Here is a 27,798-nt window from a genome sequence, read left to right on the forward strand (position 1 = left end):
CTACTTATCTATTCATACAAATCGCTATTCAAAAGATAGAAATTTTAATACTATAAAATATTTTAATCTTTCTAACAATTACTATACAACTTACTGAATATTTTATTTTTATCTTTTTGTTATTTATTTAATACAATTATGAGAGATTAAAAATATTTATCAATTTGTTGAATGAAACTATGATAAAATATGGTGACAGCATGATCTCTATTATATTAATTTCGAGTATTTTTATAACTATCGATGTCTTAATTTTTTATGTTTAAAAAAAGATTCGTTTCTACAAGAATGTTAATGTAATGACATTAGATATAATATATATATATATATCCCTGATATCACAAGGCTTTCCTTTGTGCAAAAATAGTAGTAATACTTGATTTCTCAAATCTTATATGGTGCACAATAATTATATAAATTACATCTTATAAATATATCCCGAAAGTATACAGTTACATCACTTGATTTTATTTCTTAAAGACTCTCACTACTTACTATATATAATTTTTTTTTTCTTTTTTCTTAGAAAGTTTGGCACGTTTTTCAACGGTTTATGCAAAAGTAATAGGAATTCTTTCCAATGAAAAAAAATTATATATTTTTTAATTATTATTTTCTTATTAAGGCAGCGATATATCTTATATTTTTAGTTATAAATTTTTGAATAGTTTTAAAAAGCTGTCAAAAATTGAAATTAACTCACTATTAATCGTGAGAATTCATTATTTTTGTTATTGAACAAAAATTTTATGCAATTATATTGCTATTAAAAAATATATCATAAATCGAAATAATATTTATTTTGTATTTACTTCTTAAATGAATTCCTATCAATTTTGTAATAACCACATATATATTTTGACAAATGATTTTTATTTGCTGAATTTAAAAAAATTTATATCATATATAATATATGGAATATCAAATAATATTCCCAATAAATTATAATTATCTTATACTTTTATTATTTTGCAAAACTCAATATAAACTGTTTCTTGTGTTGTTTGTTATGTCATTTTGAATTCTAATTTCTCAACTGTGGTGTATATATTTATTTTATATTTATATAAATATTTTTTTTATTCTTCTATAATCATTTTTTGTTATTAACTTAGTTTTGTTCTAAGCCTTTTGTATATATATATATATACACACATATATATGTTCTTATAAATAAATTCAATTATATCTCTGACAATTCGCCAAATTATATATTATAAATTGACTTTATTATTTTCCTTTTTCTTCCATTCTCTATCACATAGTATTAAATCACTGATATCATATAAAGAGAATGCAAGTCTTAGTATTTTTTGTTCGACAATCTATTTTTTATAGACAATATTTTTCTTAAAAAATGAAACTTGATTATTATTGTATCAAAAAGTATTTGTATATAAGAGAAAATAATGCATGTGAAATGTAGAAGTAAAATATAAATTATGATACAATTCTGTTAATATTTAATTTTTTGGATAGATTTTTCTTAAGTTAATTATCTTCCAAGGTATCTTTTTTGAGCGCAATATCATTAGCAATTGTTATCTATTTAATGTTTCCATATTCTGATTCTGAACATTCTTGTTTATGCCTTCTTCTTGATTACTTGGACTTGAAAGTCTTGCTGGTTTGATTGATTTTAATTTCGTTGTACCGCCATATCTGAAATTCACATCACTACAAGTATCTAAAGGATGTATTGTTCCAGTTAAATTCGTTACATCGTCATCAGTAGTAACTTCCAATTTAGTAATTGGTACTTTTTTAACAGATCCTAATTCGTATGCTGACTTTGATGACTTCAATTTCATTTTTGTGTTCAATGGTAACGAAACTGACTTCTCCAAATTGACTTCTTGAATTTTCAAATTATTATCATTCTGCACTATATTCTGTTCTTCAGAATTTACTGTATCTGTGATTTGAATATCTATATTCACCGTTTTCGGATCATTTTCATCATTTCTAACACTTTGCTCGTTCGCATATTCATTTCTAAGAGCAGCCAATTGTGCTCGTTGTTTTTGAATATGATTGTGCGAGTTCGAGAAGAATGAAGAAACTCTTTCAAGTTTTGTAGCCAAGTTTGGTTGACTTAATGTAGATTTTAAAGGATAAGGAGTATCTATTACATTATTTTTTAAGAAATTATGAGATTCTCTACCTGTAGAATTACTTTTAATCATTCCAATCTTATTATTATCCTCGATCACTTTTAGAGGATATGATCTACCTATTGTACTTCTTCGTTTCTCAGCTAAACTTAACTGAGCGATTATACGACGAATCTCACCAGGAAATTCGATATCTGATCGAGTTTCAGATAATTGTTGAATAAACGCACCTAACGTGGCAACAGTCACTTCTAAACTGCGATTTTGGGATTCTAGTTTGAGCAAAGTTGATTGTTGTACAGATCGTGCTGTTTCCAAACGATGTAAGTTACTCATAGTCATCTAAATTTATAATTTTAATAATGTTTAAGCATATTTTTAATTATAATTTTAGAAATATTAAATCTACATTATATTAAATAAAAATAATTTTAAAGAATCTTACTTCAAGTTGTTCATTAAGTTGTGTGACTTCTTGTGTAAGTTGCTTATTAAGTAACTTAAATTTCTCTAGACTTTCGATTTGCGGTTTTACCGACATCATTTCTTCCTGCAATACTTGATACTCTACTCTATACTCGTTTAATTGTTTTGTAATCTCTTGATCTGGATAAAATACACGTTTCATAACTCGATCTAAAATATCTTTATCTACAGCAGATACACGCGTCTAAAATCAAAAGAAAGATTTAAAAGCAAAAACTTTTATTATTGGAATTTAAATGTAAAAAATATTACTTTAAGATACTCCATAATTTCTTCAAAACTATCACACTTTAATAATTGATCTTGATGTTCCTGTAATAATGCCATCGATACCCGAAAAAGTACTTCAGTGCTTTCTAAGAAAAGTAAATCTACAGAAATAAATATATATGAAATAAATATTTAAAGTCATAAATATAAATAATTATGCATAAAAAATTAAAATTTTCTTATTTAACTTACCAAAAACTCTAGTTACGAAACCAAGTGGAAATTGACTGGCAAATAAAGTTAACAACCATGGTGCAGCATATAGGGTAGGTGAAACTTCATGCTTATCAAAATGATTATAAATTGGTGCTAATCTATCATGTAATAATCTGGATAATTGATACAGGTACAATTGTAATGCTGCCATGTCAGGAAGATATAATTTCCTTAAGCCCCTTCGAAACATTAAATGTCGCAAGAGAAAAAATGCCTGATCTTCTGACATCTATTAAAAGCAATATAAAGAAAAAAAAACAAAATAAATTTGATAAATAATATTTTATAAAATAAATTTTATCAATAAAAATTAAATATTTGAATATATAATAATTATAAAAATATTTCCACTTACATGTAAAAGAAGAACACCAGCTACAAAACTAAGACCTTGGCAATAACCAACCTCATGATCCAAAAGTGAATAAGCTTTTAATAAATTAAATAAAGCTAATTGTCCAGGACCCAAAGGTGAACTGAAGTATGGATGATTTGGAAATGTTCGTCCTAAATCTATTAAAATTGCATGTTGCTGAGATGTAAGTTGTTTCAAAAGTAAATCATATGGTGTATTATAATTAGGAAAATCGCGCGTATCTATAGGCGGTTGCTTTAAACAAAATTGCTCGGCCAAAAATTGCCATACTTCTCCTCTTTTCCCTTTTGGTACACCTATATTAATATATTATTATTATCATATTAATTTAAATTTTTAAAATATTATTTTCAAATATTTTAAAAAATAAATTTTTATCTTACCTTGCTTAATAGCTTGTAAAAGCATTTGATTATCACATTTCGTAGAAACTCTTGATTCTTTGCTTACAAGAAGATCCCACACTTCTACTAATTCACGAACACAACTGCTAAGTTCATCATATTCTAATTTTATTCTTTTAACAGTTGCTTCTTCTTGACGAACTGAAATTATATATATTTTTGAATGATTATATAAAGAAGCACAATTTTTTTATTATTAAAGATGAATATTACATGAATAGTATATTACCCCTAAGTCTTGCATTTTCCTTCTCCATTCTTATAAGTATTAATTGTTGATTGATAGCCTTTTTCCAAAGATCTCTTAATTCTTGTTTCGTTCTACGTATTGGCGGTGTCTGAGGTACTTTAATACCAATACTTTCCGTTTTATCATTTTCTTTTTCATGATCTTTATTAGGAGTTACAACTCGATTCAATATAGCTTGTCTCCATGAGCTATTTGACTGTACTGAGTTGTTTCCATCTGCCTCTGTTGGAGACATTTTTGGTGAATTTCCCACTTTCAGAAATCTATTCAAAAATAATAAAAATAAAAAATAAAATAAAATCAATTGATTTTATATTATTATATAAATTATTATTATTATTACATAAATAATAAATTTTTGTAAATATTTATTATTTATATTTTATATACTGTAGAAATTAGACATACATGTCCATCATAGAACTCTTTGGTCCAGTATTCACAGTCAATTGTTGTTCAGGTGAAACCCTTAAAGATCTGGGTCTACTAGAATCCGGTGAAGTATCAATTATAGACGATTGTCGTGAATTGTCAGGGCTTTGGCTACCGCTTTTGTGTATCACAGTATTAAGATGGCTCATATCTCTCAGATGTGAACCAATTCCAAGGTCGTCCCGCGAACCCTTTCTTTTCATGAGATTATCAAAACTATTTGTAAGCGAACGTTTTGCTTTTTTAAATATTGTGCTTCCGACGCCTACGCTTAAGTACTGATTAAGAAATTCACTCCTGCAATTATAAAAAAAATTATAATATAAATAAAATTTATTTTTTAAAAACTTTTTATACAAATTTTTTAAATTTTTTTAAATTTTACCTATTCTCAGCTGTATCATGAACATGTCTAGCTTGTTTCGCCTCGCAATGAACTCGTAAAAGCCTTATTAAAAATTGATTTTGTTCGCGTAAAGTTGTTCCTGTGCCGCCAGCAGCTTCGGCGCTTTTATATTTGCTAACGACAATTTCTTGTTCATCTTCTGGTAGCATTTCCATCCGCGAAAAAATTATACTCTGAGTCCTCCTGTCGTTTTGTCCTAAAACCATAAGTAAAAATATACATTTGTTATTTTCATTTTATTGTAAATTAAAAAAAAGCATATAACACATTTAAATATATTTGTAAATCACCTTCGATTTCCTGGCATAACTTGCTATACCAATACATGGGGCAGTGTTCGCATGAAAACACGGAATATCGTTCTTTTCTTGGAACTTCGCATGTCCCAACAAACGCTTGTGATATTGCTAAAACAATTCGTGCAACCTTTTAAATTGTTTTGTTTAAAATTTTTTTTAATGAACTGATATTTTAATGTTTTTTACATTGTGTTAAATCAAATGTACTTGATTAGAAACAATGGAACTTCTATATTTTTAGTCGAATATACAGGGTGTTCTATTAGTGATGGAATCTGCTTTACCGACGAAGTCGACACTGAAAAATGATAAAGAAATTACTTATCATGAAAATTACCAGTATCAAGCTTAATTTCTTATATTAATTACTAAAATATAAAGGAAAAAGAAAGAAAAAAAACGAATTATATATTAATATGAATTTTTTCCTTTGCTGTACCGGTATTATTTTATAAAGCAGATGCCATCAATAAATGATAAAAAATTCGTCTTACCAGCCACAAGATCATCTGCAACGGATTCCGATTGACACTTAAATATATAGCCAATGAAAAAATCCACATTATTCTCTTTGCAAATAAAACCAAAATGCTCTGGATTCTTAATGCCTTGTACACAACTTGCCACATCTCTGAGTTGTTTATGAAGCAGTACCTGTTTCCTATCTGGACTGATTAATCTTAAATCATGTCGGCCTACCTGAAATTTAAACTTATATTAAGATATATTTTAATAAAAGTTTCAAATATCATAAATGGAATAAATTTCAAACCTGGAAAAGCATCGTGCGATTATGTTCATCACCCCCTCGTGCAATGGAATCCCTCCTAGTATTCAATACGCTACCCGTGGAGGACGCTCGATTTCGCATAACTTCCGGTATTTGCATAGAATTATTGTTTGTAACATCTCGATTCTCTTCACGCTCATCTTTTTCTGTGAAATTAGCGTTTTGTGGTTTTGGAAACGTTTCCACGGACCCCGTGAGTGTTGATGGTACACCAAGTGAGTTGACCACAGGTATGATACCACTTCCAGAGACATTTTCAATACTTCCAGTTTCGCTAGCGCTAGATTCCTGAAACAAGAAATTTTTTTTCGATATTATATATATTATTTATTAATTAATTATTAATTAGAATCAAGAATGAAAGAATTAAATCATACCGTGCTATTTCTTCTATTATTGGAAGACGTTAAAAGTGATTGTCGCTGATAATCGGCGAGAAAATTATTTGCCGATGATCTTGATTTTTCAAGACCGTGAACACGAAATCTTACTAATGCATCATCTATAAAGGTCTCCGATACCTTTGGATGTGATACTTTGATTTTTCCCACATAGAGCACCTGAAAATAAATATTTATCAATTTTAATTTTAAAATAAAATTATTATAAAAATTTATACAATTTTTTTTTGAATTAAAAAGATTATAAATATTCTCTAATTTCTAAAGATAATTGTTTTATTATTATTTCCTTTCCTTACTCATTTGAAATATTGTATTTAATAATAGTTATCAGTAATAATGAAATTAATGATAATAATTAATATACATCTTATTATTATAAAACTTTTACTTTTATTACAAATTTTTTTAATAAAAATTTTATATTTAAATAGAAAAAAAAGAAAAAGTTTAAAAAAATCACCTCAAAAAAATGGGAAGAACTGGGAGATATGTCAGCACCTAAAGACATTAAACTGGCTGCGCTACTTTGCGATCTTTGAGGCACATCCCTATTTTCAAATCGAGACGAGGCTGAGTGTTCCTTCATGTCTCTTAGGAATTGCTGAACCTGAAAACAAAGAATTATATTGAATTATAATCTTTCGTGTGACATATCATTATTTAAGTTGCAATTTAATCCTCATTATACATTATAATAGATAATAATTATAATTAAGTAATCATAATTAAATATTCGTAATTAAAAAATTATTTTATTTTAATTTTAAATTAAAAATTTATCTAATATCAATAATTAATTGAATGAAATAGAAAAATTTAAGAATTAAAAAAAAGATCAAAATATTTTTTAAATCATTTTTAATTTTTTATAAAGCTCAAAATTTTTCAATAATTTAATTATTGTATAATAATTTAATGAATCACCTATCGCCATATAAATACTAGCGATATTTTGAAAAAGAAAATTTGTCCCAGAAATAATCCAGAATGTAGCATCTTAAATGCATCATTAATATACAAAACTGATTTCGCAATAAAACGTGAACCAAACGTGGCTGATGACCGTGGACTAAAATAAATTCAACTTCAGACTATTCATCAATCAATGTTTTCTAGTCTTTTTCTTTTTCTCTTCAATATTTTTTTTTTTCTAATTTTCTCATATTTCATTAAATTACGAATTCATTATTATCTTTATTTTTATCTTTCATTATATTTATTTTTTAAATGTTACATTTATATTATATATAATATTAACCTTAATTCAATATTCATGATCACTAAATTATTTCAAATAATAGAATTGAAATAATGCGACTTCTATATGATACTCGATTTAGAAGACAACTTTTTTAATTCAAAAATCAGTTACGATATTTCTTAATATTTTATTTCTATTTGTGCAGCAACTTGCACAGTGCTGCTACTACGTACTAAGGTAGAATTTCAAACTAAGATAAATTTTTCGTGCATCGACAAATGCTCATCCAAGCGTTAGCAGTAAGGCTATCTAAGAGTTAGGTTACATTGATTTTCATGAATAATCTCATGTGAGATATGCAAATTCTTTTTTCAAATTACAATGAATATATAATAATATTGTAAATGAATATGTACGTGTATGTAAAATATAGAAGAAAAAAGAAAGAGATAGAAAAAAAATGAAAACAAGAGGACATAAAGGTAAACTTCATAATCATAAGAAAATTCGGAAATAGGGAAATAATCATGGATAATCATAAACATTTCTGATATTAAAAAATTAATTAACAAAATAAAACAATGAACAATTTATTACATAAATCGCGATGTATTGAAAGTGATTAGTAAACGGAAACATATCAAATGGACCGATGAAATTGATCAGAAAATAATTTATATCAATAAAAAAAAATTATCTTAACGGATAATTATCTCAACGGCCGTGAGAGTCTTCTCGGCTGTGACAGAGAATTTCACCAGTATATAGTTGCTGACACAGAAAGCAGATTGGCATAAAGCAATGGGGCTTCCTTTATCCAATTACTAGACGAGCTTTCTTTTTTATCATCCGGCTGACTCTTTCTCCTCCTACAAAATATATACTACTAATACTTAATACTCACTCGATTACAATCTATACACAAGAATGTATAGATATTGAAACTGACAAGATAATATTTTGTTAAATACTTTCTTTTTTAATCTTATAAATGAAAGTTGAAAGAATATTTAAAATGAATAGATATATAAATTATACTCTTATGTGATTATTTTATTAGATGTACTTTTTTTATTATAAATTATTTGGAAATGATAAGAAATAAATAATCATAAAAAAATTACAATAGATGATAAATATAAATCTAGTTACATGAAAAACTATCACAATTGGTAGAATCTATTGAATTGTGATTTAATAGGTCATAAGAAAACTATTATAACTTCTCTTCTTACTTCTCAACTCAATTATACTTAACAAGAAGATCCTTGAATTGGATATAAATAACTTATTTCCTGTCGTCATATGTAAGTATAGTAACTATACAATAAGAAATCTTGCAATATTATTTTCATTTATTAAATAAAATTTCTCTGGAAGAAAAAAGACTATTAAATCTTCAATCATTTCTAATACTTAATTCTTTTTCAATAAATAATTTAAAATCCTAATATAATCTATTAATCTAATAAAATGTAAAGTTCTAATCAATTTTCTATGTTTCTTATATTATTACAAATACAAATAGAAGAATTGTGAAATTTTCATGAAATCTTTAAGTATTTTTAAATATATTATATCTACTATGTTTCTTCTTATATGTTATCCAATTGATTATCATCAATTTCAAAATATATAAATACATGCGATCATCAGAATAAACACAGGTCTACGTCATAACGCTGGTCAATTAAGCGCTTCGGGAAAATTGAATTGAATATCTTCAAGAACGACCCATTGAACTATTTCATCGAGTTGCATTTAAATCAAAACGATATATTTCATAAATTTTACTGAACTAAAGATGCTCATATGATCAACGATCGGGAGAAAAGAGGCGGAGAAATCGTGTCTGTCAATTTTTCAGTGTGCTTTATGGCCAAGAATTAATGAGATGTACGCAAATCTCGCGTCCGTAATATAGATATTTTTTTCTTAATAATAAATATTATTTTTAAAAATTTAATTTATTGTAATTATATGTATTATTTTTAAATATTTCAGATAAATGATTAATAAATTTTTTATTTTCAGATTTGAATTTTAAAATAAATTTTATATAATTATCAATTTCAAATCTTTCAAAAGGAAGATCAATTTATAAAGATATATTTCAAAAATAAATTGTTCTGATCGCTCATAATAAATATTCTTTTCGCATTTTCATTCATTATAATTATATATTGTAATTATTTTTAATTAAGATATATATTTCATAAGTATTTTAAAAAGTAAGTAGTATGAAATCGAAATATTAATTTTTTTTCTTTTATGTTTTTTTTAGTTACAGTTTTATTAACTATTATTGATGATATATTATTAAGTAAATTTTCTTCAACATAAGCAATCAAATATTACTAATTGATGAATAAACATGTAATGAATATATAATTGAAATTATATTATTATTTGCTTATATGTCAATAGCAATAAATGACAACAAATATAAATTTATATAAGTGGAAAGTTCATTCAAAATAGTCATTCTAATTAAAAAATTCTACAATATATATTGTTATACATAATACCATATATTTTTATAAAAATAAAGTAAATAATTTATTTTTTATTTATTATTTAATTTATTTATTTATATATATATTAAATATAAATTTTAATTTATATTAATTTTTATATTAATTAATAATATTAATAATTAATAAATTTATATTAATTTTTATAATTTTAGAACTATATAAATACTTTTATCCTATATATATATATTCAGTATGAAAAGAAACGAGAATTTTTATGTGTGCCATGTATTGATCATAATTAAATCCTAATTGCTGGAGTTCGATTTTGATTTGATGCTGAAAAAAGAAAACTTGGATCGCATAAATAGCTATATACATAAGGTCTTTGATCCTAGTTGACACAGTTTCTATTGAAATGTAGAATACATCATGCATGCCTACGAACATTTTTACTGATTAAAATGAGAATCATTGATGCTTAAACACCATAGACAATGCGTATAAATTTTCATTCATTTAAACTTTAAAGTCGGAACATATTTATATTTTTAACAAGAGATTTTAGATATTTATGCAATTTAAACTGTATAAAACTCATTAATATTTATTAATACATATAAAAGAATGACAAAAGTAATTTAAACTATTATAATAATTAGAAAAAAATTGATTTTATTTCTGCTTATCAGTTTTTATTTATTATTCAATTTATTATTCAATATTATTGAATTGAATATTCAATTATTTGATAAATTATATATATATATAATAAATAACAACAAAACTTACTTTCTTATTTAAATAGTGATTGATGCAACAAATGTTTTAGAAATATTCGTCTAAAAATGCATAGCTGCCGCCAATGTGTCTAATTATATGCAGACAGCTTGTCGCTCTACCTAATCTGAATACTCAAGTTTTCATTTATATTATTTTAACGTTCTTATTCGTTTTTAAATATTATTTCATAATGCCATATAATTTTATACGAATTTTTCCATTATTAATAAAAAGGCTACATTAATTTCTTTGAATTAATTGCCTACATATTTCTTGCTAAATATTTTTTTTTATTGTTTAACTTGTCAAAAACTATACAGTTATAATTAAACAATAATCAAATGTATATTTTGTACCAAAATAAAATAAAATATAATAAATATTCATATTGATCTAATATTTAATATAAGAGAGCATAAATATCAAATAAATACAATTAAAATAACAGAAAGATAAATTAATTCTTCTGAATAGAGACATATAAATTATTTTTAGCTAACAAAACATTTCTTATAAAACAACTATGAAAAGATAGTAACATAAGGATGCATAGCATACTTCTTGCACGTACTTATATACTATGAAACGGCAATAAAGAGGAAAGAGAAAGAATGCAACGTATCTACTACGTGACCAAATTAACATTAAGTCCGAAAGAAACAGCTATGTAAGTACTGTCAATCTAACAAGTAACGTGATTCCACGCAACAAACAAGCAAACTGTTATATCTTGTTATTGATAGATATTTTGTTACAAAAACTACTGTAATGAAACTAATTACTTTCACACTTTAATAAATATGTTTTTTTTTTAGATCGGATTCATGTACAGGAAATTGATTCGTAACTACGTAAATCAATTGAAACGCCCATTTCTTCTCTTTTTATTATCGTATATTCTTGCGGTTGTCATCGAGAATTCGAAGAACCGCAGCGAATCGTGAAAGCAGACACTGGTACGTGATCGAAATGCCATAACTTTGGCACGAGATCCATGAATACCAGCAAAATTCGTGACGGAACTTGGATACGTCGGTCAAACGACTCCGCGCTTATCGCGCATTTATGAAATTCTGGTTCTTACTGGATATACCTGGTCGTATGTTTTCAATTAGCACGCTCTAATCCTATATGCTTGTTTATTTGAAACGATGTTTCCAATGACTTTTGCAAAATACAATTTATATGAATATGGTCTATAAAATGTTGAACTATGGAATGCAGGACATAGAATATGCAAAAGATGAAATGTGAAATAGATGAATAGAGATTATAGAAGTATTAAGATTGTTTGAAAATTTATTACGATTATATATGATTATATAAAATGCATTTTTATTGGATTTCATAATCTTAATTTCAAATCGTGGTATTTTTTTAAAAAAAAACATTATTTGATTTTAAATATATATGTAAGTGCAAAATGAGATATGAATGTTCAGTAATACTTATAAGCAATAAAGATAAATAATATTTATTTTTTATTAATAATGCAACCATAATATTTTCTATCTGTTATTTTTTCGTTTTTTTAAATTCATCAAAAAGATCTCATGATGCACAGAAAAAAAAAAGGAAAGAAAAAAATAAATCAACATTAATATATTATTAAGAAATATATTATTAAAAAGTATAAGAATAAAAATAAATTTTTTTATAAATCACATTCAATATTCTTGTAATATTTTTTAATTTTGAAATTAATTTATTTTTTAATATTTTTATAATCATAAACTAAATAACAATTAGAATTGTCTATAAAAGATTGTTCATAAAAAGATTTGAATAAAATAAAAATTTCTAAAACAAATTTAACATATTAATTATTTATTTGATAATAATATATTGTTAAATATATAAATATATTGTTAAATATATTGTTAAATGTTTAATATCTTGTGTAAAATAATTAAATTTTTTGATATATTATTAATTGATTATAAATATAATTTCTCTGACAAATAACTTTAATATTAATTTTGCAAACAAATTTTAGCTGATCATTATTTAAATGAATTCAGGAATTCCTAATTATCCTTAGGAGTTTTAAAACTAGAAATTCTATTTCCATTTTCTAACCTATATATAATAAACAATCATGTTTCTTAATTTTGCTAATTAATAAATATTTGATATTAATAACAATTCAATTGATTAATGTAGTTGCTTGTAAATTCAAATTCAATTATTTCAATATTCCATTTTTCTTTTAATAAATGCTAAATTATAAAAAATTCATATATAAGATAAATAATTTATTGTTTGAATAAAAAATATAAAGATATAAAAATAATATGCATAATAATTAACAGAAATAAATCGTATTAAATAAACTACATCAACATTGATACATTTTAGAACCTAAAAACGAATCAAAATCGTTAATTTTTCAAAACATCTGTTAGAAGTGAATAGTCACTTTTAGTGAGAGGTTTCGATCATGAAAAAATTACGTCAAACTTGATTTAGACGCGTTTCACATTTTATGTAACTTTCACCACTTTATACAAAGTAGAAATGAGAATGCAATTGTTTTATAAAAAATATTCTTAAAAAACAACAAGTTTTTATTTGTTTAATATTTAAGAAATATATATTAGAAAAAGATTAAAATGTATTTTTACAAAGAAAAACAATATTCTTTTACCGAATAATCGGAATACAGTCACTCAACGGATACTGGCAGAGATTCTTGTGTTCGTTCGTTCGTCGTTATAAATTTAGATCTACAATATACCGGGTTTCACGAATGTAAGCTTCATCAACAATGACTGTGACAAACGTGTGTGTGTGTGTGTGTAAAAGAAAGAGAGAAGAAGAAAACAATTAATAAACTTTGTCTATATGCGATTAAAAAATGAATAAATGATAAATTGATAAAAATGAATATTGATTATGAAATGAAAATAACATATATGTATATATAAATATATTTATATCAAAATATTGATTAACGATGTATTCAATCATCAATATTCGATGATAATAATAATCTTCAAATATAAAATAAATAAAAAAAATATATTCTTTTTTCAATAATAAATTTTCATTTCATGTATTTCATTTACTAAAATTTCACTATTCAAAAACTTGAACATAAATTTCGAACATAAAAATTTTATTATGATATACTTTATTTTATTGTTTCTATGGATATCTGATAAAATTGATATATAATTTTATTTTCTATTGAAATTTTTTGTCTATTTTTTAATTAAAATAATCTTTTTTAATAATTTTATTCTAAAGATTATATTAATTCAAGAATCATAAACAGTGAATCGTAAATCATGTTGGCATGCCTGTTGGGAAATAGAGCGAATAATGGGCCAAATGTCATGCGAGAAGTAACAATTGTCAACAATGCATAAAGGTATAAAAAAAACAAGTTAAAAAAAATAAAATTTTTTGCAAATAAAATTATTCTATATACATAAACTAAAAAATATAAATTAAAGTATAAATTTATTAACAGATTTTTCTTGATTTACTAAAAATATAATACAATTATTAATAAATATATGATAAATATATAACAAAATATTAAATTTTGTGAAATCTATTTTCTATTTAAATATATGAAATGAAAAAAATAAATTCTCTTTCACAATAACTATTTCCTAAAATAATCTTCATTATCTAATATTAATATATTTGATTTTATATTATTATTTCATTTTAAATGGAAATTAATTTCAACGATTCTTTTCCTACCACATTTCATCAGTCTATCAATTTATCCAGAAAAAAAACAAAAAACAAAAAACAAAAAACAAAGAAAAAATCCATTTGAATAATCTCGAAATAAAAAATTAGACTATGAATAGTTTCTTGATCTACTCACTGCAGGCTTTTTGCCAATAGCGCTTGCATCGCTATAGGACGTAACCTTCATGTAAGGACTGGAAACGGACATCGGTACAGTGATCATTTTTTCGTCCTTTATTTCTGCACTTTTCTTCCATTCGCCCACCAAAAAAATCGAAATGCGAATTTAATCGTCACGATAGATTATAACATATCACTCGAATAATCGAAATTTTGTCACGTTTTCTTGATCATAACAAAACTTTTCTTGTAGTTCAAAAAAATTTCGATATGAAAAACAATGTTTCTTGAACAAGTTTATTATTCTCTCATTTCACATTAATCTATCAGATATATCATAATCTTTTTAATTTATCATTAAAAAGTTCAATCATTTACTTATGATGCTTCCTTGAATGTTTGAAATAAATGACAAGAACGATTTTAAAAATTTTTTTCAAACAAAGTTCATTATATTGATAACGAATAGAATGAAATGATTTTTCAACTGAATTTGCAACTACTTTCAAGCATTAGACATTGCTATGATACATATTACTAAATTTAATCTTGAATTTTCCGAAATAAATTTCATAATTTAATTATAATTAAATTTCATAATTTAATTTTTTTCAATATTCTTTTAGTATTTTCACTAGAAAATATATATATGAAAAACACAAGAAATTTATTTATTTATATTTTTTTATAAAATTCAATGATCCGAATTGAATTTATTAAAAAAATGTTTATTATTTTATTTAATATGATTTGATATTTGATATGATTTTAATTTGTTCACCAAATGAATTTTGATATCATTTCTCAAATATTCTACTAGTTCATTAATCTATTTTATTTAAAGTTACATATAAATACTTCTGAAAAAAAATTTACGATGTAACTATCACATCTCAAGCAACACTGATTTAATCATGGATTAACGTGACTTTCCTAGTTCGATCAAAACGACGTGTTTTCAGATCGCTTTTCGCACACCTTTACCGACAGACGAACAAACATCGACTGAGTGCGACTCAGTACCTAAGGTTTAAAGAAATGAGTGAACCCTCCCTATTGGTTGTCGCATGTCTACAGGTAATGCTAATAGATTATAAAAAACACTAAAAGCGATCATCATAATGGATGCCAAGATGGATATCATTTTATTATCAAACATTTGCTTCACTTTGTTTATTCTTTGTACACATTTCATTTCTTATATGTTTATTATTATCACAAAATATAATAATAAAATAATTTATTAAAAACAAAAGATAAAGATAATTTGATATATTTTTTAAAAATGATTTATATTGCTTTGATATATTTTTTATGAAATGATAACTTAAAAATTAATTTATATTTTTAAGAAAACAATTTTTCTATTTATGGAATTTTAATGGGAGCAGACAAAAGATCAATTTAGAAGTTATTTAATATTTTATTTTCACATTTATTTTCTTGAAATTAGATTTAATTGTAAATTATATTTATGTAATATAAAATCATAGAATAATTGAAAGATATAAATACAATTATAATTTCAGAAATTTTTTATTTTTATTTTCTCTGTAAGAAGTAATTGATGTATGTAAATGATGTGAAACGTATTTAATAATTCATTAATCTCATATCATTATTGTAAGGTATCAAGGTATAAGTTTGTTAAATCGAGAGTGAAATTATACGAGACAATAATAATTATATTCGTGACTCATTATTTTTCTTTAAGAAAAAAAAAAAAAAAAGAATCAAATAATTAAAAAATTAAAAATATGCAAATATGACTTCATTTTCACATAATATATTATATTTCTATGTTGGATTTTACTTTAATAAATTTATGTATTTTTCATTCGTATATACAATTTAATTTACGATCAATTAAAAAATATTTAATAAAATCATCATTCGATATCTACAAAATATTTCTTGTTTTCAAAGTAATTATTAATATATAATTCTTGATTATATCATATAAATTCTTTAATTCTAAAGTTTTTACAATAAAATTGGATAAAAATAAATATTTAAAAATTTTTTATGTTTTAATTAATTAGTTTCCAAATTTTTTGGAATATATTTTTCATTAATATATATTTATTAATATTATATTTATTAAAAAAAAATGAAAAGAATATGATAATATATATTAAACAATAATCTTTCATTCGTGCTTAATTTGAAGTTAATTTCTTGTTAAATATAATATTATTTTTATCATATTTAACAACAAATAATTATAATATACAATTGATTTTAAATATAAAGGAGCAAGATTCTAAAAGTAACACAATTCGAAACATCGAAATGTTGAAACGTAAAAATGTAATACATATAAATACGTATGTGCTTCTTTGAAATATTTATTTCAATTTTTTAGATAGATATTGTATGTGTTTGAATATTTATAATATTTTACAAACTGACTATTCGTAAACAATATAATTTGCAAGTCAAATAAAACTCTTTCAATCGATGGAGTTTTTAATGACTTTTTAATCAACTATTTTAGAAAATTTGATTTATTTTCATGAACTATTTTAAATAAAAATTTGCATATTATATAAAATTCGCATTATACAAAATTTTTAATTCATCAATTTTTAAAATGTTGAAATTCTACAATAGAATTTTCTTCAAACATGATTATTATTTTTCTACGCACATTTTACTGGCATCATTTACAATTCAAATGACTCTCATCTTGTATTTTACATTCAAATGCACATCAGTACTTATTTGATTTCTAAACATATAGTTATCTATACCATCAGAAAAATCAGTAGCATCATAGAATTTAATCTATCATCTGTCATAAAAAAATAAAAATAAATTAATAAATTGCATAATTATTACTTACATATATAATATGCAAAGAAGCATGAAATATTAACATAATATCTTTTACTATCTTGAATATCAGGAATGAAAATTGGCAGAAACATAAAATCTCACTGGTAAATAGTTATTCTATATTTTTAGATATGTTTCTTCAAGTTATTTTAGTAACATATATTTTATTAATGCATTGATGTAGGAGGTGGATGTCAGAATTCCAAACACTCTTTCTCACTCTGATCATTCAAATTAAATGCATGAATAACATGTAATCTATAATGAATATGTAATATGAAAATATTGTTGATATTTATGTATCACTTTATAATAAATATAAAAAATATAAAAAATATTTTTAAATAATGTATTATTTTTGTATTCTTATTAGTTTTTATATTCCATAATTTTTTTTCTACCAATATTTTTCATAAATAATAATTAATTTCAACAATAATTTATATTTATGTTTAATATTATATGACTTTAATTCTTGATTTTAAAATTATTTATGTAGTAATATTTATAGGTTAGAAAATTTGATTTGCATTTATCGTAATAGAATAAAAATTTAAATGAAAAACTAAATATTAATAAATAATAAAATTTGAAATTGATTAATAAAAAGATTTATGATGGAAATTTTTCTTAACAATATGTATTTTTATTCGTAATTATTTATAAATTATCATGAACTTTTATAAAGAGAAATTTAAGACTATTAGAATACAATTATAAATACTATTAATATATTAATACTATATAAATTGCAATATTCTATTTTTTTTTATGTAATTATCTATATATCTATATATCTTTTCTAACTTTTACTTTTTCCTTGATAGAAATTCTTATATATATATATATATATATATTATTAAATTAGTAACTCAAAAAGTTTCCATATTTTTCAAAATTTATTATTATATAATTTATATGAAGACTCTGAAACTTTTTTTTTGAGCATGAAAATAATAAAAAGTATGATAGATAATATTCGGTCATCGAAAATTTTACTAAAATTTTTTTAGTAAAATTTTTAGTAAAAATTTACAATATGCAAACTTAATTAAAAATTGCAAGATAAATAAAAAATATTAAAAATAATGTTAATAATAATAAAAATTTAATCTTTACGTTATTCAAAATCTGATGAATTTTAATTTTTTTAAACATTTCCAAATTTATTACTGCAATTCTAATAACATAGTCAACAATATTTTTACATACATTCTTTTAACTGTTTTAGTTTTCACATAAAAAATCTAGAATTACAATACAGAAAATTTAAATAATTATTCCATTATTGAGATTTGTAACTGAAGTTATATAACGTTAACCTCAAATATGAATATTCTATGATACACGTATTGTACACATATTATGCATTAAACGTAATTTAACAATCCGATTCATATATTGCATTTTTAGTTATTTCGTCCAAATGTACCAGTGTTAATGAAAAATAATAGATCAGTTACACGAAGAAACCGGTTTATATCGTTGCGTCACCAAATACTGAATATTCGTGTCGTTTGATGCAACAGCGATTTTCATTCCGAACAATCGCAACCGTAATTATTGCGAGTATCGATACATTTCTGTTCGCAGCAATTTCAAGGTTTTTCTCCTTTCTATTATTTCATTTTCACGATTAATAAAATGAAACTTCAATTTAATAGATTGTTTAAATAAATAAATAGATTGTTTAAAAGTTACTATTTACTATTCAAATGAGCTACTTAAATGAACTTCTTAAGATCATTATTTAAAATTCTGAAAAACAAAGATTTTTAAATGTAAAGAGGATTCAAGAAAACGGGATTTTAAATTTATGTATAGAAAAAACATGTAAAGAATAATCGAGATGTTGATTTCTTTACATCAAATTAAATTTTTATTCTTTTCTTACGTTAAAAATAAAACAAATAAATAGAAAAATACTGAAAATTTTAATTTTTTATAAGCAAACTATCATTTATGTTCATATTTCATTTTTTTATTCTCAAATATCTAAAAAAATTTTAATATTTATCAATATCCTTAAAGTAAATATTGCAGATTTTTTAAATAATTATATATGTATATACATACACATACACACACATACACACACAATATTATACAATTATACAATAATATTTACAGCTGAATTTAAATAAAAATTTGAAAAAAAGAAAATTTGAAGATGAAATTTATAGAAGTTAATATAAATAATAATAATTTATAAATTATATAAGAGAAAAATATTTTGGATTTGATTTATTAATTAATAAATTTAAAAGGCCATACTATTCAAAAAAATTTTAGTAAATAGAATAAAATAAAAGGTAAGATAAGTATGTTTGTATAGATATATGTATACCAGTTCGTGCAAGGTTTACCAATATGGTATAGAACAGTTTAGTTGGTAGTAGCCGTGGTAACAGTATCCGGAGCTACTCTGCCATTGGAATGCAATAAGAATACCAACGTGTGCCAATGAACCATGAAAGGTCCTTTCATTTCGTTGCCCTATTGTGATTGCATAATCATGATAATTGTGACCATCAGGATCTTATTTCACCGAACAACGATATGTGATTATTATCTTCATATGTAATATTTTATTTTAATAAAGAAAAAAAAGATAGAATTTTTATTAAATTATCATTCTACATAAAATAGACAAATGTAAAATAGATATATTATTATTATTATTATTATTATTATTATTATTAGAATTTATGCTTATTTATTATGCTTTTTTTTATTTATACTTTCAACAATTTTAATTGAACATAGAAACTTTAATTAACCAGTTCATTAATTAAAGTCTACTGATCAAATTTTTATATTTTATAATATTTTAAATTAAAATAAATATGAAAAAAAGAAGAAAATACAGAGTATTTTGTTATTAATTTCAAATAATCTCAAAGCAAATGTGATTGTTGTGATTGAAATTGTTGTGATTAATGAAATATTATTATCATTACAGCTTCCTCTTCTTGAAAATGTATTAGCCAAGGACAACATTCTAATAGTAATCTCTCACTAATCTCAATGATCTCTTCCACCTTAATGAGCATCAATTTTAAATAATGTAACCTCTAATCAGTTGATAAGAGTACATGATCATAGTAACAAGAAAAAATTTTTTTAGTTCTTTACATCCGTTTTAACTTAAATTTTCTTCATAAACTCTTAGATATAATTAAAATTTATTTAACACTATGATTAAATATTTAAATTTTAATTAAATTCAATTAGCAGATTACAATTTTGATTATATTTCAATTTGTTATACGAACATTAATTACAATTTCAAAAATATCTTAAAAATAAAATAAAGAAATAAAAATAAAATAAAGAAATAAGTTACAAAGATAATTAAATAATTTATCTTGTTATAATATGATGATTATAAATTTCCATACAATTTAACTATTTTAAAATATCATTTAAATAAAATAAATCTAAATTCTCTTTAAAATTTTACATGATTATGATAAAAAAATTATATTTTATTTTGAACAAAAAATATAATAAATATGTTTTCTTATTTTGTGTAATTTCTTGTGCACTAATTAACTTTTTTCAATCAATTTATTAGTCAAACAAATACGTTGGATTAATCGAAATTAAAGACTAATTAAAGATTAGATAAGAAGATTAATATATAATAAATATAATGAATATTAGTACTGCTATACAATAACCAAACATATTTTTCTTTTTCTTTTTTTTTTTTTTTTTTTTTTTACGACTTGTCCACGTGTTAAGATTGTCGGTGGTTGAGTATACGCCATTAGAAGACAGTACTTGACGGTACTTGGTCGGCTTCAAATGAGAACGTGACAAAAGAAAAGGGTTAATAATGTAGAAACAGAACTATACGTTGCGAAAAAAATACCATATCAAATAGGTGAAAATAATGAGGGGAATGAACTGAAAAAAATTTATGAACTTAACATTCTCGATCTGTTATCGGTGAATTAATATCGTTCGTTAATTGAGATATCGATTCTCCTAACCAATCTATTGTCACATTCCAATTGAACAATAACAATAATTTTATTGGATGTTTAGAAATATATTTACATTAATAAATATTTTGAAAAACAGATTTTAAATATTTATAAATTTATAACAAAACTCAATTTCTAAAAAAAAAACTGGAATAAATATTTATTTTAATTATGTAATATTTCAATTTTCAATTTTAAGAATTTAAGAAGAAAGAAAAAAAATCTTCCTGAAATATTTTGAAGAATTTGAATTCAAAATATAATAATATAAAAAAAAAACATGAAATAATACGTAATTGGTAATTTCAATTGTCTCCTCTTCTTATTAATAAGGATACTATACATGCATCGCACAGAGTCCGGTAAGGGCCAGAAGTCAACTACACAATTGACTACGTGATCGTATATTTCCAAGAAATATTCATTAAATATATTGTCCTTCAAGTTATGGAACAGATGTCAACTACTGTTTCAAATTAAAACAAAGAATTTTATTTATTCAATTCTAGTTAGTAACTATTTGATTAGTTAATTTGATAATAAAAGATTAAAATTTAAAATTTAAAAAAAAATGTTATCATCAATATTTTTCTTGAAAATAAATCTTAAAAGTGATTTTTTAAATAAAACTAAATTTTCCTATCGACACATTCATCTATTTATTTCTACTATGTACCATAACCTTCAACTTGTAATAAGAGTGAAGATGCCAGTGTAAATCATTCAAATATATCACATCCAATTACGTTCTATCAGAGAAGAATTAAGAATGATTCAAATTGTATTTGAAACTTTTGATTACTTTGATTACTTTGAAATTTATTTTTTACTTACAGATTATTTATTTTTATAATTTTATTGATTATCATAATTCATTCGTCCATGACATCAAATTTATGACAAATTAGAAAAAAAATTTCTTTCATCTTTGTATTTTTAATAGATAAATGTATTGGCTACATTTCAATCAAAGAATAAATATTGTTCGATAGTTTATGTTGTACACTGTTCAAGCTTTTCGACTACGAAACACACCTCCGACGAAAATAGAATCATGTATACGTGCATAGGCGTGAGTGCATCGTGCGCATTACGTAACAAGTGCACGTGTACACTGAATGTCGATACGAGGGAAACGATCGAAATCTTAGTAGTTTGCGCATGCAGTCATTTTGGCACCTGCGAATGTAATAATTTCTTAAATCATTTGAAAAAGCTTATGAGCTATTTAGAACAAAATTAAACAACATTATGAATAGATCAAGAGATTCAGATATTTTTTTCATGACAAAATAATAATAAAAATAAAAATAAAAATGTTTAAGAATAAGAAAAAATTGTTATCTACATACATCAAATATAATTTTAAAGAAATATATAACAATATATAAAATATATATTAGTTTGAAATTTATTTTGAAAAATTTTATAAATTTCATTTTTTTTTTTTTCAGAAGAAATAGCCAGTTCATGTACTTTCAAATGCTTCAGATATTTTCAAATGCTCTTTAAAAAATGCATACTAGTTGAACATAATCAATTTCTTTTTTTTTTTTTTTTGCTCGGTTCTTGAGAATTAATAAACAACATACTTTGCAGGCTGCTTTTATTAAATAATTTTTTATAAGATACGAAGACTCTTCGGGTGGAGCAATTTATCATCGTGTTCTATATATTATCCGCCAACGCATAACTTATGGCAATTAAAATATGTTACACGAGATTACTCCTGCATGCTTGACTATGCTTTTTTAATCTTGTACAATGTTACTTCTGAAAATATTTTCATTTTGTCATTATCTTAAATCTCGTTATAAAACAGATGGTTCATTTTAATTTAATCCTAATTATTTTTTATCTATTCATAATTAATTATTAAAAAACAAGAAAAAAAAATTTCTAACCGATAAATGGATAGACACGTATATATTTTAAAAATTATATAAATATACTTTATATGAATATTTAAAAATAAAATGAGATAAAAATCGTAAATATATCTACCTATCATAATAATAATGTTATGTCGGTAATTTGATAAACTCTGTTACCGACGAATTTGTAATAATTTTCTTTGATGTCAACTGATATTAGTAGTATCTGTAAAAAAAAATCGTTAATGTATATTATACACTTATACAAAATCGTATAATACTAAAAGAATTAAAAATAAAAACAATTAAACCTTAAAACAATTTCATGACAATCATTAAAATATATGAAAAATATCCTTTGAAAAATTCCAATGTCACGTAACTACGACATTATAGTTTACTATAATATCAACAACTCTATGCAAGAAATGCACATTATAAAGTCTCAATAACTTTGCACAATGTACAATCAACATAACGTTCCGATTTCGTCACAGAATCGCGTTTAGAGTATTGATAGGTATCGATCTGTGTCGAGTAATTGGACAGCGTCCATCGATCTCTAGATTTACTTACAATCGATTCTTAATTCGTATCTTCTGAACGAGATGAAAATCAAACGATTAAACAGATATTAAAACAATTATTTCTTACATATTTTTATTTGAATTGTTATATAGTATCGATAATATAGTGATATAACCTATCATTTTTAAAATTTTAGTTTTTATTATTATCATCATTATAATATTAAATATTTTTATAAATGTAATCTAATATAAAAACGAATATTAAAAATTTTATATTTCATTCAATGTTAATAATAAATTTTCCTGTCTTTTTAATTTTGAAACGACGATTATTACGACATTCACTATAAACCGACGTAAACTGATTTCAAGATGGTGGCTTCTCACAAGCGTCATTCAAATAAATCCTCGATTAATTCAATCTAGATTCCTGGAATATAATACGACGCTTAAATGTAAATCTGCAAAGCTTAACAAGAAATTCATGGTCAACCAGAAGTGCCCCACTTTCTAATATTTAACACAATTTTATCTGTAAACATGTAAGTAAGCATAACATTCGTAAATGCAATAATGCATAATAGCATCGTATTATTTCGTTGAACAAAAATGTAAATTTAAAATTACTGCCGTGATACGAATAAGCTTAAGCTATTTGATCAAATAAGTGAAAAGAAACGTTGCATTAGTATTCAATTTAATAATAATAAAAATCTTAAATTATGTCGATATATGTACATTATCAAATAACTTATGCAATAAAATGGAAACTTCATCTTATATAACAATTGACGGAAAAGAACAATTATTGTGTAGGTATATAACGGAAAGAAACAATTAATGTGCATGTAATGTGCATATTAATGTATTATTTTATTTTTGTTTTCCTATTATTCGTAATGAAAACAAAGATACAAAATTGAATTAATAGTCGCTTTCTTTTGATATTTTTAATTATGAGAGATTATATCTTTGACTATGTTAATAAATTTCGACCACACAATGTTAACATATTTGATAACACGAGCAAATATATTCCTACTAATTGCCTTAGAATGTTCCATTTCGAAAATTATATGGATACATCGATCCCTTATCTGTCAGATACGTAGGCGTATGAACTTGATACGTAAAATCCTCCTAACGTAAGTTACTATGCATATAACGTATTATCTGTATAAATAATGGCATAATAATACAAGCCAATGTTTGCTTCGATATATATTAAGTACTTTTACCGATCAATGTTTCAATATGATATGCAAATTGTATTGACGTAATAACCAACCTTTATTATAAATTATATAAAGTTTCTAAATAATTAGTTTCTAGTTAAAGTAAAAAAAATTTTCAATTGTCAATTATCTTTTGTTAAAAATTTAATTTTTTATTCAATTTAATTTATTTTTAATATATTTTCAAAAATATTTAAAAGAAATTAAAAAATAATTTATTCGAAAGAATAGTTAGAAATGTGAAATTATAAATGTGATTTTTGTTAAATATATTTTTAATATAATCGCAAATATATGAAGCAATTTGTTAATCAATTTTTATTATTTCTGTATTTATTATCAATCATATTAAGAAATAAATATTTTTATTTTATAATAAATCTTTACACCTGACTTACTTATACTGTTATAGTAGTTAGCGTCAGGCGATAAATGTTTCCTCAGGATCGTCAAATATCTACACAATACTTTCAACGAACTTTCGCGTTTTGGAATCACTTAATAAAAAAGATGCAACGCACAATTACAAAATCACAATCCGATAATTTCGCGAGGTTCGCGAATGGCTCTGATGCCATTCGTGCAACGAAAGCTAATGGTTGCGAGATGATACCCGAATGATCGTTAAGGACAAACTTAATAATAGTAGCCGGATATTTACTATAGATCTCTACTCGTCCAATTGGCCGGTCAGAGATGAATTCATGACTGGCAGCTACTTTGTAAATATATGACGAGTATCGAGCCAAAATCATCGTTTTGCGACCTGTATAAAAGATATACGAAATATATAAGTACTCATACAAATATAACAAACCTTATAAGTAAGTAAATATGTATATATTTTTGTACGTAATTATGTGGATGCAATCAGTACACGCACAAGAAATTATTACATTTATGGATCTGATCTCGTCATGCTTTTTAATCGACAATTAAGATTATACAATCTTCAAAATAATTTATCGTTTTAAATTTATGGTTGAATAATTATAAAAATATGAAATAGATGAAAAGATGATTATAATGTTGATATGAAGAAAAGTTAAAAAAATTCTTTAACATATATTCTCATCGATGAGAATTAAATCTTCAAGATTAAAATTAATTTTCTATCAATATGATCACAGAAACATTTATAGATATTACATAATTTCAAAATTTTATTAATTTTATTAATTTGAAAATATAAAATAATTTTTCAGAATAATTTTTATAAACAGAATTTTTAATTATATTATGTTATACTGATGACGTAAGTGGAGTGTTATGACACTAGAGGTTGTCGAACTCGACGCATCACTTTCCATCTGTATGTTACTTAATATTAGAAAATTAAGTCTATAATTTTCATGAAAATATATGTTACAAAAATTAATGAGATAAAACTTTGAAAAGAAAGTCTATTATTTCTCATTTTCATTGATATTAGAATTAATTATTTATTAAATATTTCTATTCATGAAAAGCATTTTTTACCATTAATAAAAACAGCATTTAAATTGAAATTGAATAGAAAGATTCAATATTAATAAACAATATCATAAATTACAGATATCGAAAAAAATAAAATAAATTATATCGTTAAAACTTTCTAAGTAGTATGTCAAATCGAATTTAAAGATTTTAGATTCCATAAATGAAAGATATGATCTTCATCTTTGATAAGATATTGTAAAACAAAACAATTCTTCCAATGTGGAATTTTAATGACTTCAGGAAATACAATTGAACTTGTGTTAAAAAATGTTGTGAATAATTTTAATTACAAGCATAATTTATTATTGTAAACTCAAAAAAACTTTTATTATATTAAGATTGATTGTTTCTTTCTTTACAATATTGTCAAAATATTTTAATAATCTTAATAATCTTTTAATCATGAAGAACTGCTTTATGCAAATAATAAACAATTTTTATATACGATAAGAAAAAATTACAAAAAATATGATATTTATTATAGTGTAAGGATATGTTTGTTTACATAACAGCATAATATAACATAGTGGCATAGTAGCATAACTTTACTATGATATACAATTACTAAATCACATTTTTTAACCAAACTTCTATAGGTTTATATTTATTATCTTCTTTGAATAATATAAAATTTTAATATAATAAAAAAACTAAAAAATCCTTTTATCTATAAGTTAAATAACATAAAATTATTAAAGAATAAATTTTTTAATATATATCACAAAACCTAACCTAAATTTTAATCTGTTCTTGCTATTTAATAATCACTTACCCCTTCGTGATTTGGCGCCAGGATAATTCACCGCTTTTTCGTTTTCGGGAATTGTCTGTTGTGATTCAACACAAATGTCCTCGTATCTAACGTTCATCAACCCACTCCTTGCATGACATACTTGTTTCAACTCCACAATTGTTAAAATATCGAAAAAACACGCGATAATTCGTTCCTGCCGAATTGCGCGTTCGCGATCGACTTGTATTTGAAATAACATACATTACAACGTGAACCGTTCTTAAACACGAACGATGATGACGACGTTCACTGATCGACACCGGTGTCACGAATGCGATTCGCTTTTGTTTACTCTCTCTTTATGTCGTCAGCAGGTGGCGCGCA

The 27,798-nt window shown here is 23.6% G+C and overlaps 1 protein-coding gene and 1 long non-coding RNA gene across 5 annotated transcripts; one reads left to right on the plus strand and one right to left on the minus strand.

The window, feature by feature from the left end:
- Positions 1 to 1,207: 1,207 nt before the first annotated feature.
- On the minus strand, positions 1,208 to 27,755 carry LOC409346 (TBC1 domain family member 1). 4 transcript variants are annotated; one of them, XM_016911421.2, is made up of 16 exons: positions 27,454 to 27,755; positions 8,352 to 8,517; positions 6,908 to 7,054; positions 6,421 to 6,603; positions 6,026 to 6,331; positions 5,748 to 5,952; positions 5,245 to 5,361; positions 4,934 to 5,150; positions 4,525 to 4,845; positions 4,096 to 4,379; positions 3,846 to 4,007; positions 3,442 to 3,758; positions 3,063 to 3,315; positions 2,853 to 2,971; positions 2,560 to 2,784; positions 1,208 to 2,456 (listed from the first exon to the last, which is right to left on the minus strand). In XM_016911421.2, the coding sequence occupies exons 3-16, from the start codon at positions 7,031 to 7,033 to the stop codon at positions 1,542 to 1,544; spliced, it is 3,750 nt and encodes a 1,249-aa protein (XP_016766910.1). In that variant the 5' UTR covers positions 7,034 to 7,054; positions 8,352 to 8,517; positions 27,454 to 27,755; the 3' UTR covers positions 1,208 to 1,541. The 4 variants fall into 4 exon arrangements, with proteins under 4 accessions (XP_016766910.1, XP_006560522.1, XP_006560524.1 ...); XM_006560459.3 differs by lacking the exon at positions 8,352 to 8,517; XM_006560461.3 differs by lacking the exons at positions 8,352 to 8,517; positions 27,454 to 27,755 and adding an exon at positions 25,601 to 25,830.
- LOC102655237 lies at positions 10,374 to 12,338 on the plus strand. The gene is made up of 3 exons (XR_408734.3): positions 10,374 to 10,506; positions 11,401 to 11,572; positions 11,721 to 12,338. It is a non-coding gene; the product is annotated as an uncharacterized LOC102655237 (long non-coding RNA).
- Positions 27,756 to 27,798: the final 43 nt, after the last annotated feature.

This window comes from Apis mellifera, linkage group LG3 (genome assembly GCF_003254395.2).
Source record: "Apis mellifera strain DH4 linkage group LG3, Amel_HAv3.1, whole genome shotgun sequence".
Taxonomy (NCBI): domain Eukaryota; kingdom Metazoa; phylum Arthropoda; class Insecta; order Hymenoptera; family Apidae; genus Apis; species Apis mellifera.

Excerpts from the sequence above, each read along its gene's own strand:
- LOC409346 (XM_392862.7), bottom strand. The coding sequence starts at position 14,836 with ATGATCACTGTACCGATGTCCGTTTCCAGTCCTTACATGAAGGTTACG. Across the intron at positions 5,151-5,244 it reads GTTATGCCAGGAAATCGAAG|GACAAAACGACAGGAGGACT; the intron begins GTGATTTACAAA and ends TTATGGTTTTAG. Across the intron at positions 2,972-3,062 it reads TTTCGTAACTAGAGTTTTTG|ATTTACTTTTCTTAGAAAGC; the intron begins GTAAGTTAAATA and ends TTATTTCTGTAG.